Source organism: Hyperolius riggenbachi, chromosome 6 (genome assembly GCF_040937935.1).
Source record: "Hyperolius riggenbachi isolate aHypRig1 chromosome 6, aHypRig1.pri, whole genome shotgun sequence".
Taxonomy (NCBI): domain Eukaryota; kingdom Metazoa; phylum Chordata; class Amphibia; order Anura; family Hyperoliidae; genus Hyperolius; species Hyperolius riggenbachi.
Genome location: NC_090651.1, coordinates 65701808 through 65716850, shown reverse-complemented (window position 1 = coordinate 65716850; position 15043 = coordinate 65701808). Strand labels below are relative to the sequence as shown.

General features: G+C 43.2%; 1 protein-coding gene across 2 annotated transcripts in view; it reads right to left on the bottom strand.

Moving 5' to 3' along the window:
* Positions 1-15035, bottom strand: part of CFAP57 (cilia and flagella associated protein 57) — a 50335-nt gene extending 35300 nt beyond the window's left edge. Inside the window, exons 1-9 of one of the 2 annotated variants that reach the window (XM_068239423.1) lie at positions 14938-15035; positions 12341-12525; positions 8918-9234; positions 7935-8224; positions 7620-7779; positions 6268-6420; positions 4234-4373; positions 3858-4023; positions 1046-1159 (exon numbers count right to left, since the gene is read on the bottom strand). In XM_068239423.1, the coding sequence (XP_068095524.1) occupies positions 1046-1159; positions 3858-4023; positions 4234-4373; positions 6268-6420; positions 7620-7779; positions 7935-8224; positions 8918-9234; positions 12341-12497 (1497 nt within the window). In that variant the 5' untranslated portion in view covers positions 12498-12525; positions 14938-15035. Of the gene's footprint in view, positions 1-1045; positions 1160-3857; positions 4024-4233; positions 4374-6267; positions 6421-7619; positions 7780-7934; positions 8225-8917; positions 9235-12340; positions 12526-14227; positions 14390-14937 lie in introns of those variants that run through there. The other variant, XM_068239424.1, reaches the window with a different exon arrangement.
* Positions 15036-15043: the final 8 nt, after the last annotated feature.

Genomic DNA, 15043 nt, shown 5'->3' with positions numbered 1-15043 from the left:
CGACGGAGATCGGGTATTTCCGTCTATTTCCGTGCCGAAAGTCGCCACAGCGCCCCCGCTGGAGCCAGCAAAGGTAAATATTGAACTGACAGTCGGCACAGTCGCCGGCTGTTCGGAGGGCTGCGGCGAGACCCCCGTGGGACAGAGGACGGCGTGGGAAGCCTCATTAGGATCCGGAGGCTTCCCCCACCCGAGGTGAGTACCCCCCAGGGGAGGTTTTTGTTGTTACAGAGTCTCTTTAAGTGCTTGCTACTGCCTATAGAGCTCGCCTTAGTGGCTGCAGCTCTGGCGCTTTGAGTTTATCAGGAGAAAAGTGTGATATAAATTTTCTGTGTCTTGTCTGATGCTAACCTCTTCTTTTAATATTTTCTGTCATCCAGTCAGGCCTGGTCCACACTAGGTCCGGAAACGTATCCGTGGCTCCGCTTTTAAAACCTGATCAAAACCGGAGCCACGGATAGCAATGTTAAAAATAGCAGCTGTCTTCGCCCAAACAAAAAAACGGATCTGTCTGCGTTTGCGGGGACACGTTTTTAAAACCTGAATGGAAGGTCCGGACCTGCGGCATTTTCACGCAACGGATCTGGATTCTGATACACGGAGGGGTAATAGCAGGCAATAGGAAAACGGATCCCCCTCTACACAGGCATTTTGGACACAGAAACTGATCCGTTTCTGTGTCACAGCCTGTGGGGAGAGAGCGGGCCGCCATGCTGGAGGGATACAGCAGCCAGGACGGGGGTGGCAGTGGTCGGCGGGAAGGGGGGCCACCCTCCCTCCCTCACCTGGGTCCCCGTCCCGCTACCCCTCCAGATACATGCTGCAAAACTTGTTACAATGTATAATGGGAGCAAGTGGGAGCTTACCTACTCCTATTTCCGTTCATGATCCGGTTCTTTTAAAAGTTAAAAGGAACATGATTGGATGTTATGCGTTAATACATTTTTTACTGTTTTACTGAGCAAGTCTGACAATGCTCATCATCCCTTCTTGCAGTCCCCCCAAGACACAGGTCATAGCACACAACACATAGATCTGCGTTTACCTTTCCATTGTGACCTTTCAGGTTTGTGACATTCTCAAAGGTTGTGGTGGAGTAAATATGGATGACATTTCCATTAACGGCTGCAAAGAGGTGTCCACCATGGCTGAACGCACACTGCAGAGACAGGACAGGGTGAAGCAGAGACAGGAGAGGGTGAAGAAGAGACAAAGCTGAGTCAGCATCAGCATACATAAAACCAGATCTATAGCTGCTGAGTTTTGCTGTTGTAGTTTAACCACTTTGTCCTCCTTGACGTATAAAAACGTCAAGGAGGACAGGCGCGCTCCCGCGCGCTCCCGCGGCCGATCGCGCGCGTGCACGCGCACTCCCGGCCGCGGAGTCGGTAGCCACGGAATCAATTTATCAGGCTATGGAGCCCGATCATTGATTCCTCTCCCCCGCTGAAAAAGCGACAGCTTCTCTCGGAAGCTTCGCTCTTTCTGAAGCTGTGTCCCTCTAAGCGTACATTGTACGCTTAGAGTGACGTCATGTAAAAAAAATCGATCTTGTGGCCAAAAAGTAAAACTACAAGTAAATTCCCAAAAACATTACAATACACCAATATTTCCCCAAATAAAACACTTTTATATCCCACCCTCCCAAAAATGCCCACATAAAATGTTTAATAAAAAAAAACAAAAAAAACATTACTATAAAAAAAAAAAAACATAAATATTTACCTAAGGGTCTAAACTTTTTAAATATCTATGTAAAGATGAAATATTTCTCTCTATTTTTTTTTTATAAGCTTGTAAATAGTGATGTATGCAAAACGGAAAAAATGCTCTTTTATTTCCAAATAAAATATTGTCGCCATACATTGTGATAGGGACATAATTTAAATGGTGAAATAACCGTGACAAATGGGCAATAACAATACGTGGGTTTTAATTATGGAGGCATGTATTATTTTAAAACTATAATGGCCGAAAACTGACAAATAATGAATTTTTTTCATTTTTTTTCTTATTCTTATTCCTGTTAAAATGCATTTACAGTAAAGTGGCTCTTAGCAAAATGTACCCCCCAAAGAAAGCCTAATTGGTGGCGGAAAAAACAAGATATAGATCAGTTCATTGTGATAAGTAGTGATAAAGTTATAGGCTAATGAATGGGAGGTGAACATTGCTCGGATGCATAAGCTGAAAACGACTGAGATGTTAAGTGGTTAATAATAAGCTGCGGTGGATCTGAGGCTATAAACCACCAGATAATCTGAGACATACTGAGACTTAAGGTGGTCATACACTTTCCAATTAGATGCCCTGCAGACTCAATCTGATCGAAACAAATGGGAGTTGACTCCGTTAAGCCTTTAGCAGCCAATTTATTGACTGAAAAAAATTAAAATAATTAATAATTTTTTTTATAGAGGCTTGCAAGTTGCAAGTGCTCCAGGCCAATTTATCTTAGCACATTTTTTTTTCTTTGTTACATTTCCTAGCTTCTAATTAGTACTGCCGTAATGTGTATTTATGGCTACACTAGGGGGCAGTGTGAGAAAATAAGAGAGGACTTCTGCTTTCAGTTTCTATGTTTATTACTTCTGAAGAGAGATCAAGCCAAATGAACCAGTTCTGCCGGCTGAAAACAAAAGCAGTGAATTTATCTTAAAGTGAGATCATTCTTTTGTGGCTCTTAATGTTTGACCAATTGAATGTTGATCGATTTTGAACAAACATCAATCAAAACTTTTGATCAGACTGGATGAATAATCTAGGTCGATCTGGGGTAGGGCAAAAGCGGCAGTAGATCAAATAACCATAGTGTTGCGCTGTATCAAACCCTGCTGGAATCTATTCAAAATCGATGTGCTGTGTATGGTAGAACTTGATTGCTTCTGAACTGATGCCTTACAGAACAGAATTGATCATTTTGGAAGACTGGGTGGAAATCTAGATGTGTATAACCAGCTTTGTAAGAGGGAGCACTAGCCAGGCTTTTCCACAAAGCTGACACTGCCCATCCCCTCCCTACAGAGGCAGCAGAGGGAGGAGGGGTTCATGGTCAGGTGATGGCTCTGTGGAACGGAAAAACCTCACCCCACTGGTAGCTCTACTGTTGTACTTTTTACACAGATCTCTTGATCATGTGACTGACTTTGACAAAGAAAACTTCTCTGGAACAGTTGTATCAAGTGTGAAAATTGTTAGTGTACTGGCATGGTCGCTATTCGTCATTTCAAATAATGAGGTTCAGGAGGGTGAATTAGTGCTTTAAAGGATACCCGAACTGAAATGTGACATAATGAGATAGACATGTGTATGTACAGTGCCTAGCACACAAATAACTATGCTGTGTTCCTTTTTTTCTTTCTCTGCCTGAAAGAGTTAAATATAAGGGATGCAAGTGGCTGACTCAGTCCTGACTCAGACAGGAAGTGACTACAGTGTGACCCTCACTGATAACAAATTCCAACTATAAAACACTTTCCTATCAGAAAATGGCTTCTGAGAGCAAAAAAGAGGTAAAAAAGGGGCATTTCTTATCAGTGAGGGTCACACTGTAGTCAATTCCTGTCTGAGTCAGGACTGAGTCAGCCACTTACATACCTGATATTTAACTCTTTCAGGCAGAGAAACAAAAAAAGGAACACAGCATAGTTGTTTGTGTGCTAGGCACTGTACATACACATGTCTATCTCATTATGTCACATTTCAGTTCAGGTATCCTTTAAGTTTAGGATGACCACATAGCAGTACTGCAGAAAGTAAACATTCCATTTAGTCCACTAAGCACTAATGTTACTATCAGTCTAAGGGGGAAAAGTTCTAAAATGGTATGCATAGCCATACTGCGGGTTGTGGGTTACCTCTCTGCAGCCGCGGACAGTAAACTCTTTGAAAGATCGGATATCATCGATGAGCAGATTCATGAGCCGTAGCTTGTCAGAGAACCCCACAAGGACATACAGTCCGGATGGGTGAAGGGATACACTGTAGGCTTCTTCCTGATACTCTTTGTACAGCTCCAGAGTGCTGCCAGAAAAGACAACAATATGTTTACCGGGGAGAAAGGTTAAAATTGAGATATGACATTGTTCGGTTTGGATTGCAGTTGGGTGACCGGCTACCTGCAAGTTACAGCATAGACTGCCCATCTACAGATAGCACAGACAGAATGCTATAACTTGTAGCACCTCAGATGGTCATCCATGCCAAGACAAGAGTAGAAGAAAGGCTAGTTACTCATTCTCAAAGTTCCAGATGCGCACGGAGTGGTCCAGAGAGCAGGTAGCGATTAGGGGTTTACGGATGCAGATGCTCAGACCTGTAATGGCAGACGAGTGCCAGGACTCGGTCAGGAATTCAAACTGGGCGTCATCCCCCTGCAAAACAAATGTATGTTCAGCATTATTAAAGCAAAGCTACAGTCACCGCTTATACTGTGTCTGAGATGAATAGTCTGTAGCATGGGAATATAGCATTGAAAGGTGATTTTTGATTTTCCCTGGGCTGCGATCATGTGATTACACATAAAGGACGCTACCTACCTGGTTGCATGCTGGGAAAGTAATTCAGCATTTAAAAAAGTGAAGAATAAAACCAACAGTTATCTGTCATCTCATTTCTACTGTTAAAGGGGGTTGTAACATCCAATAATAAACAATTGCCTGAAAATACTTAGTGCCCAAAATATATATGTTAAGCGGAATATAACCCTGCATTTCAACTTTGCTCTAAAACATTATTTACAGCATATTATATGCAAAAAGCATTTTTTTTTTACTAGACCAGCATTGGAAGGGTTAAACACAGAGGTTTTAAGTTCCGTGCAGACATTCAGATGGTTACATTCTATTTAGTTAGTGTGTAACTGTTTATCAATAGATACATCTCTTTGGCTGTCCTCCAAGCTCCTTCTCAGTGAGAGAGATGAGTCATAATAAACACATATTTGTAAACAAAAAGTATCTAACTCAAGTTCGGATTCGGTTGCAGAAATCTCTAGGGACTTTAAAGCCCTGTGTAACCCTTCCAATGCTGGTCTAGTAAAAAAAAAAATGCTGGTTGCATATAATATACTGTAAATAATGTTTTAGAGCAAAGTTGAAATGCAGGGTTATATTCCGCTTTATATATCCACCTTTTTTACCGGGTCTGTGTGCCTTTGCTGAATTGTGCCGAACTGTACAGTGCCAACAGGATTGTGGGAAGTCTTTTTTTTAGCTACAGTAACAAGCTTATCTCAAACTTCCCATTTCAGATAAGATAAGGACAGGATGACCATAAGGTAATTGAATCCCCACCCTTTTTTAATAGTTTACACAGTGATGTAAAAAAATACGCAGTAAATTAAGGGCTGGTTCAGACGGACGTCTGCGTAGCGTCGCGTCTGGGGGCGTTGCGGCGGCTGAGCGGTCAGGCTTTCAGTAGCCTTCGGTCGCGTCGTGATGCTGTTGCGGTTTTTTTTTCCCGTAGGGGAACATTAGCCGTCGCGGTTGGCCGCTCCCTGGAAGCTACATGTTGCTTCCAGGGGCAGCCCGAACGCTCGCGAAAATCGGGACCCGAACGCCGCGTTCGGGTAAAAGCGCGCAAAAGCTTGGTGTAAACGCTCTCATTCACTTGAATGGGAGCGTTTACCGCGACGGTCCGAACGCTTGCGGTAAACGCTCCGCAAGCGTCCGTCTGAACCAGCCCTTACACTGACCTGGGTAAAATAAAAAAAAAGAAAAGGGCAGAAGTGATGTCACTTTTGACATCACAGAGAAACAGTAAAGATGGAAACCGGAAGAAATATTATTTTCTTATTTCATATTACATTTCTTTTAAATCTGACAGTGAACACTAAAACAGCAGGATATGTAAGCTAAATAAATCATTTCTTATTGGATGATTTATTTATTTTTTTAAATTTAATATGGAGTTACATCCCACTTTAAGCTCCGTACAGACACCAGATGAACCTCACCAAAGTAGGCGATAACGACCACAACTGCCAAGAATCCAGCATGCGGACGGCAGACCCCAACCTGTCTCGAACAGCTCAGCCGTGCTATGGGCGAGAGCATTGTTTTCCCTGCCTTCCTGTCTCCCACATGGTGTCACACCCACGCTGCTTCATCGTTCCTCCACCCAGCCCCTCAAAGGAATAGAACACATCGCTAGCCCACAGGCTAGTGATGCATCTGTCAGCCTCAGCCCTGCAATTTCACCTGATGGATCTGAAACTAACCCCCACCCGGGGACATTGATCTTGCGTGTGTACAGGTAGGTCCTTACCTTAGTGATCTCAACAGAGGACAGTGTGATGCTGTACAGCTGGCTCTTACTGGTGCTGACCAGTACAGTTTCTTCTGCAGGACTCAGACACATTGACATCACTTCCTGCTGCTCTGACAGACTGGGGTCATTGCTGTGCTCATCCTGTGGGATCTGCAAAGGAAACAGGAATACAAATCTGAACCAATGTCATTGGCATCACTTTTATCATATTGTGATGGCTGTGTGTCACAGGAATCATGGGCAATGACTCGTGGTAATGCTGCTCTGACCTTGTTTGCCTTACAACTGCTTCACCAAAATTTAAGGGCCTAAAGTAAACACTGAATTGTGGCTAGAGATGGCCAGTGAAATGCAAATAATTCCATCTGCCATTTCCAACCTGCATAAAATATGCATTAAATGTGAATGCAAGTCAAAACTGCTAGCATCTCATTGACCGTCGCCAACGCTGTGTTTAAAAGAAAAAACGAACTCAGGCATTGTAGTGGCATAGAGTAAAATGCAGTAAACTAGTCATGTCAGGATACACACTTTAAAGCTACTTTTCCTGGTTGCAGCATCAGAAACATTTCCTACATCTATACATTCTTCTTTCAGGTTTGATACTTACATTAGTAGAAGGAAGATAGCACAGAGCCTTCCTGTTCCGCCGTCCTGCCCACTGTTCCAGTCCTGTCCTCCAGTGTAGCTATTTGACCTGCTGGGTCGAAGAGCTCTTCGGGACTACTCGTGTCTCTGAGTAGTTCCAAGGATGAGCACTTCCTAATCCCTACTGGGCATGTGCGGACCAGACTCATGATTGCCCAGTAGGGATCTGCTCATCCCCAGAACTACTTGGGGAAGCAAGTAGTTATGAAGAGCTAGTGGGCCTAATAGCTACAGCGGAGGACAGTGAAGGAACGACGGACTAGATGGAGGAACAAGAAGGCTCTATGTTATCCAGAGCCTTCCCTCTACTAAGGAGAATATTGAACTTGAAGTGAATTTTCTCACTCCAGGGCCCATAAGCAATTAACTTTTTCTCCTGAGCTTTCTCCCAGGTGATATCTTTAAACTTGTCAATAAAATGCATTTTAAGCCACCAAAAAACAAGAAAGTACTCAAAATTATTTTGATAGTCCTTTTTCACTTACTTTGTGTTACTTTTGTATTTTAAATTGAAGATGAAAAATAATCTCCTAGGAGAAAACTCTGGTGAAAAAGTGAATTGCATATGGGCCCAGGTTTGCTTTATAGTAAACCTGGCACATCCTACCGAACCAATCAGGAATTTAATCAATTGCTGTTTGACCACTTAATTTTCTTATAGTTGAAAATAGGTAGCTTGAAGTCACACGGCCCTCACGTACTCTGATATTGCGTCCTCTTTTGTACAGTTCCCGGTCCTCAACTTTCTCAAACATGACGACTCTTCCGGGTCCTCCGGAGCACAAGAATCCTTTAGAGTAGGCCAATATTGCATTAATCCGCAAAGGGGAGGAGCTAGTGCTGTCAATCGCTGAGAGAACACTGCAGAGAGATGTGGACATATTAAAACGCCTTAACTGGCAAAATATAAGAAGCGGTTATTGACAGATTGACAATTATTATGGGACTTGTAACTGATCCAACCAGCCCAATATAAAAGCAATGTTCCATGTTTTACAGAAAATGTGTTTGTATACCGTCCATCCTCGGAAGAGATGCTCCGTTTCTCAGATTGTTGCTGATGGAGCCCTTGACCTCCGATTTGTTGTTCCCAGCGGAGATCCCCTGACTCCCACAGGCACAGCTTTCCCGCGTCCGACCCACAGATGACACGGTCCTCGGAAAGCCACGCGTGACACAGGAAGTTCTGAACTTCCATTTTTTGGAAATTTGTCTGTCTCAGATTTCCATCAACATAGCGGAATATTTTGAATACACCATTCCCGGTAACGCAGATCTGTGTGTTATCGTATGGATTAAAGCTGACCTGCAGAATGAAGAGACAGGAGAGACTTGTGTTTATGCCAGCGCAGAATAGCTATCTTCGATTACCTATATGGTCAACACTGCTTACAAGATACAACATACCAGGAGCTATAGTTCCACTGTGGGTGGGGTGGGGGGAGGGCAGGGAGATTATTGGTTGAACATACCTTATTCTGTTTTGTTTGACAGTGACATGGGGGATGCTCGTGCTTGGCCAAACCCCCTGCCCTGCTGTTAGCGCCTTTCAGCTGCATTTACAGACAGGTAAAAGAGTGGGAAAGAGGGGCTGTGGACCTCCTGTGTACACGGCCAGTTCTATACTTTTTGCTGCTTGAGGCAAACTTGTGATCTAGTCCGCCATGGCGTGTCCCCTATGTGGATCTTGTCAGGCATCACGGAGTGCTGTGTAGTAGTGGAATTATGCTGGAGCTCGTGCAAGAGAGTAGGGCTACAGCATGTGAGCCGGCACTGTCCCCGCCCACCACCACTGATGCTGAGTAACCTCCTCACCCTAGTGCAACGAGGTACAGACCCTCCAGACCACTGCCACTAGTCCTTTTTTCTAATCACCCAGTCACCAGCCCCTAACCCCCCCTCCCCCCCCCCCCCCAGCCCAAGCACCCTGGAAAAAATTAGATAATGCGGGGGACATAGGTGATTAGGAAAAAGGACTGGAATGGGTTAGGGGCATTACCTGGTAGATGGGGTTGTTTTGGCTGTCTGCCCTGACAGTCGCCATCACTTTCTGTTTCTCCCACATCCAGAAGATGATCTGCCACTCAGGGGCCCCAGACTGAGCCACCAGATACTTGGAGTCTGGGGAGAAGGCGACGCTGACAAACTCCTGAGATAAGAGCTCAGGCGCGGTGAGCACTTTCCGCTTCTTGAACGGCATGGAGGCCAGGTCATAGATAGTGATGGTGGGCTTGTCCGGGCACTTCTCAGACATGGCAAGGTAGCGGCGGTTTGGATTGATGGCCAGAGCCTGCATTCCCTGACTTTTCTCTGAGCCTAGAAGTACAAAAAATAGGTGAAATTCAGGGTTTTCCTTCCATCAATTTACATTCTGCTTAAAGTGACTGAAGCAAAAAAATAATAATTATGATATGATTTGTATGTGTAGTACAGCTAAGAAATAAAACATTAGTAGCAGAGACATAAGTCTAATATTGTTTCCAGTACAGTAAAAGTTAAGAAACTTCAGTTGTTATCTATGCAAAAGAGCCACTGAGCTCCACGACTTTCAAAGTCACAGAGAGCTCTGTCTTCTGAAGCTTAGTATCTCAAGTGTCTGTCAATGTATTTTATTTTTCTCTGCAGAGAAGGGTTTAACAGTTCACTGGCCTGCTCTGTAAAATCATTTAGAATGCTGAGTAGTGTGTAAACTACAAATATTAGAGAATGATGCAATGTTATAAAATAAACTATATAACTGAAAATAAAACTTGAAGCCGTTGCTAAATCAAAAGTATAAATGATTAAAGGGATCCTGAAGTGTGAAGTATACAGAGGCTGCCATCTTCATTGCCTTATAAACAATACCAGTGTCCTGGCTGTCATGCTGAGCTTTTGGCTTTAGTTGTGTTTGAGGCACACAGCTGCAACAAGCATGCGCAAGTAGATGCCAACCTGGTGAGGTCGGCATCTGCACCGGAGGGGACCGGGAGTCCCTGGAGCTGCGGCGAGGGCAGAGGACGGCTGCCAGGGGCTGGAGGAAGCCCCAGGTAAGTAGATGTTTGCTTTTTAATCATCCTGGACCTTCCCTTTAAAGAGACACTGAAGCGAAAAAAAAATTATGATATTATGATTTGTATGTGTAGTACAGCTAAGAAATAAAACATTAAGATCAGATACATCAGTGTAATTGTTTTCAGTACAGGAAGAGTTAAGAAACTCCAGTTGTTATCTCTATGCAAAAAAACCATTAGGCTCTACGACTTTTAAAGTCGTGGAGAGGGCTGTTTTCTGACTTTTATTTTCTCAACTGTTAGTTAATTTTTTAATTTTCCTCTGCCAGAGGAGAGGTCATAAGTTCACAGACTGCTCTGAAAGAATCATTTTGAATGCTGAGTGTTGTGTAATCTGCACATATTAGAGAATGATGCAATGTTAGAAAAAACACTATATACCTGAAAATAAAAATATGAGAATATTTTCTTTGCTGCTAATCTTCTAGTAATCATTCATAGTACACAACCAATTCATTATATCATATTTTTTTTCACTTCAGTGTCTCTTTAAGTATCCCTTTAATAATGTTGAAAAAGAATCTGACATCCCTATAGATGTGCATGACTCATCCTTGCCAGAGGTGACAGGCTTTAGGGATGTACACCTACAAGGATGCCAGAATGTTTTCTAGAGAAAACCCTTTATCCAGAGTCCAGTGTTTAAAGGTTTCTGGAGGCAATTAGCTCTCAACTAGGTAAATTGAAGCGACTATTACATTGAGACTCAAAAGCAAGAATTTGACGACTTTTAGATTTCATTCATCTGCTGGGAATCGATTTCCCAAAATGTCAGATCCGTAGTGGCTGGATAGTGTAATGGTTAAGGACTCTGCCTCTGACACAGGAGACCTGGGTTCGAATCTCGGCTCTGCCTGTTCAGTAAGCCAGCACCTATTTCAGTAAGGAGTTTCTTGGGCAAGTCTCCCTAACACTGCTACTGCCTATAGAACGTATCCTAGTGGCTGCAGCTCTGGCGCATTGAGTCCGCCAGGAGAAAAGCGCAATATAAATGTTCTGTGTTTGTTGTTCTGTGTTTGTTTGATCGATTTTGAATAAAAATCATTCAAAAGTATTGATTGGACAGGAAGAAAAAATTAAAACAATCGGTGGCGGGGAAAGAGCATTGGCAGATCGATGACCTATCTTCGCACTGCATTGAAACAGTGCAAACGCTGCAGTTCAATCGATTTTCAATAGATTTCCTGCTGAAATCTAGTGGAAATTATTTGTGGTATGAATCAATTCTTTCGGAATTGATTTTTTTCAGAAAGTAATCGATCATTTTGGAACATCAGACGATGTATGGGCAGATCGACCAAGAGACAGATCTCTCTCTGATCGAATCTGATCAGAGAATGATCTGTTGCCTGACCATACACCGTAGGCCAATTCACAACCAATTTCAGCATGAAATCTCTCAGGAATCGGCCCTGTGACGTTGCATCTGCCACAACTGGCACTGTCTCATCTAATGTAAATGGCCTCCCCCCCCCCCCCCCTGTGCCCCGTGTGGTATACTTTACCTGTCGGAGTCTGCTGCTGGCTCCGGTCTCCATAACATGCACGTGTCCCACGTGGTTGCCGGCATAACGTAGACAAGCAGCGCTGAACTGCGGTTGGAAGGTGAGTTCAGCACTGCTTCTGCTGTGTGGGGAGCTCTGCAAGGTTGGGGGACAGAGAAGCACAGAGGGGGGCAGAGGCACAGAAGGGGACAGAGAGGCATAGAGGGGGACAGAGAGGAACAGAGGGAGACAGAGAGGAACAGAGGGAGACAGAGAGGAACAGAGGGGGACAGAGAGGAACAGAAGGGGCAAATAGGCATAGAGGGGGATAGAGACACAGAAAGGGACAGAGAGGCATAGAGGGGGACAGAGAGAAACAGAAGGTGGCAAAGAAGCATAGAGGGGGATAGAGACACAGGAGGGGACAGAGGGGGGCACTGGAGGTAAAGGGTGGCACAGAAGAGGCAGAGGGGACAGGTGAAACAGTGTTTTGACTTAAAGTGTACCAGAGCTGAAATAAGTAAAACACTTATACATACCTGGGACTTTCTCCAGCCCCACCCGCTCGGATCACAGGAGAAGTGTGCTGTAATCTCTCCAGCAGCGCACTTCTCCTGCGTAGACTGGAGCTGACTGACGTAAGTGACGGGACCCGGTTCCCGAAGCTGCAGGCAGTGGAGGACGGCGGCGTGGGAGCGATCCGAGTGGATGAGGCTGGAGGACGCCCCAGGTATGTATAAAATCTTTTTATTTATTTAGCTCTGAATCCCTTCAAGAGCAGATTCAGGTTAAGAATGAACCTACAGTCCCTATCTCATCCATTAACTAGGGACTACCTGGATTGAATTAGTGGGTGGCTATTGTAACGCTATTATGGACTCTCACCTGGGATGAACATTTGCCATTTTTGGTCGACGTTGTACTTGATGCAGTTGTTGCCAGAAGGAAATATGATGGTCTGCTCATCAAAGTAGCAGATGTTATTGGTCACCTGTGACCGGAGGCCAAATATATAATGGGACTGAGCCACAATCACCGACATGATGCACTACCTGGCCAGCACAGATGACCTGAAAGATAAACAGAGCACTGATGAGGTGATGGACAACATTAAAGGGAACCTGAACCGAGTAAAATTATTTAAAACAAACACATGATGTACCTGCAAATGTATATTACATAACTGCTTCACCGTCAGTTCCTCTCAGAAGCTCACCATTTTCTTCTACAACATCTCCTTCCAGTTCTGACAAGATTTTGTCACAAATTATATATATATATATATATATATATATATATATATATATATATATATATATATATATATATCAGTTTCTGTCAGCTATATATCAGTTGCTGTCAGTTCTAACTGAAAGGACAACTGATGAACAGGTTAATGTCCATGTTTCCCTATGGCTCAAGTGGAAGATATACAGTTCAACAGTGTGCTAACCTGAAAGCTGTTATGGGGTAATGGCCATTTTCAAAATGGAGGACGGAGATTTCCTTTGATCACATCTACATGAGTAGACTACACGGGAGGTAGGTGTGATGTGCGTATGCTTATTTTGACTTTTAATTTTCAGTTCAGGTTGGCTGTAAGACATTCTATAAGGAGCAAACTTGTATTTCCAATAACAAAACACAAATTTATCATAAGTCCAGATACGTAATCTGCAAGATAATTCCACTCAGCTGTTACAAGTCATTGTCACCTCTACTAATAGACAGTGTGCAGTGGAGAACTGTATGTTATATCCAAAGGAAAAATAGGGCTGGTTCACACTATACGCTGAAAAACTGCTGCCTTTTAACTGATCAGTTGTCCTGCAGCAGTGCACTGTGGAAAAGCTTTCAGTTAAAATGTGTACATCAGTTGTCCATTCAGTTATAACTGACAGCAACTGATTCAGTGTGAAAGGACCCATAAGTTCAACAGGGCATTTCCTTTTTGTGTTCTACCAGCCATTTCATCAGTGATTTAGGCATCTTCCTCAGATCTGATGTAGGGAAGAAATACTTACATCTTTAGATAGATGGATAATTCATTTACTCCAGACATCAACTACTCTAGGGGCCCTTGAACACTACGCCCATTGTGTTGCATTGACTAATTCTGCATGCCAACTCAATGCCCATACAATTCTATGAGCCTGTTCACATCTCAGTGTAGTAAGGGATCACTTTATTCTAACTTTCTGCATGCAGGCTTTGAAATAAAGTCTATGTCCAGTGTCCATAGCAGTTCACGCACATTATTAAAGGGCCTTACTGATATATTCCCAATTAAAGCCTGACCCTTTAATTATACAGTACCTACAAATAAATGCCTCCCTATTCCCCCACCTTATTAACTGACATCACTTGGGGTGGGTGAAAACTCTTTTATTTTCTTTTAGATGCACCATGACCTATAAAAACGAAATCCTTTACAGACATGTTTATCATGATACCATCTACAAAGGAGCAGACAGGCAGACAAAGGGGATGATATGAAATATGGACAAAGGACATTTAGCAACATGAACACAGGCAGACAAAGGGGATAATATGAAGTATGGACAAAGGACATTTAGCAACATGAACACAGACAGACAGATAAAAGGATAAGAGGTACAGACACAGACATGGCAAGAGGCTCGATCCCTACTTAATTTAACTTTCACCTCAAGTTTTTGGCTTGAGGAATGCCCTATAAACTATATGAAAGGAACACAATTATGCAATGAGTAAAAGTTTCTCAGATCCACTTTAAAGGAGATGCTTTCTTACCTTATCAATAAAATAACTCACAAGTCCCCAGCAAACAACATAAATACTGAAAATCGAGTTCTCCCAAATTTCCTAATGATTAATATTACTTTATGCCACTTTTCACTTGCTAGGAAATGTAAAGGTTTTTTTCCCAAATAAGATGAGAAAACATCTCCTGCAAGACAATTGTAAAGAAAGGTTGATTTGATCAGGACTATGTACACACACAGAATCATAAAAGCTATGGCAGAACAATAGGATACACACACACACACACACACACACACACACACACACACACACACACACACACACACACACACACACACACACACACACACACACACACACACACACACACACACACACACACACACACACACACACACACACACACACACACACACACACACACACACACACACACACACACACACACACACACACGGAAGGATGTGTGATTTGCACGCAGACAGGATAGTAGGAGATACAGCCAGAACAACAGGATATATAGACACAGGCATATAGAATAGTGAGAGATGTAGACACAGACAGATAGAAGGATGGGAAATATGAACATACACAGAAATGATAATAGGAGATACTGTCATAAAGAACAATAGGATATATAAATACAGACAGACACACAGAATGATGCGGTCACAGAAAGAGCAAATAATAGGGAATACAGATAAACATATATGGACACAAATGATACACACACACACCATGAAGAGCTGCTGTGCTGTGTTCTTCTGTTACCATGGAGACAGGACGCTGCGCCACGGAGGTTTCTGGGAGTTGTAGGCTGTGGATTACAGCTGGAACTACAGG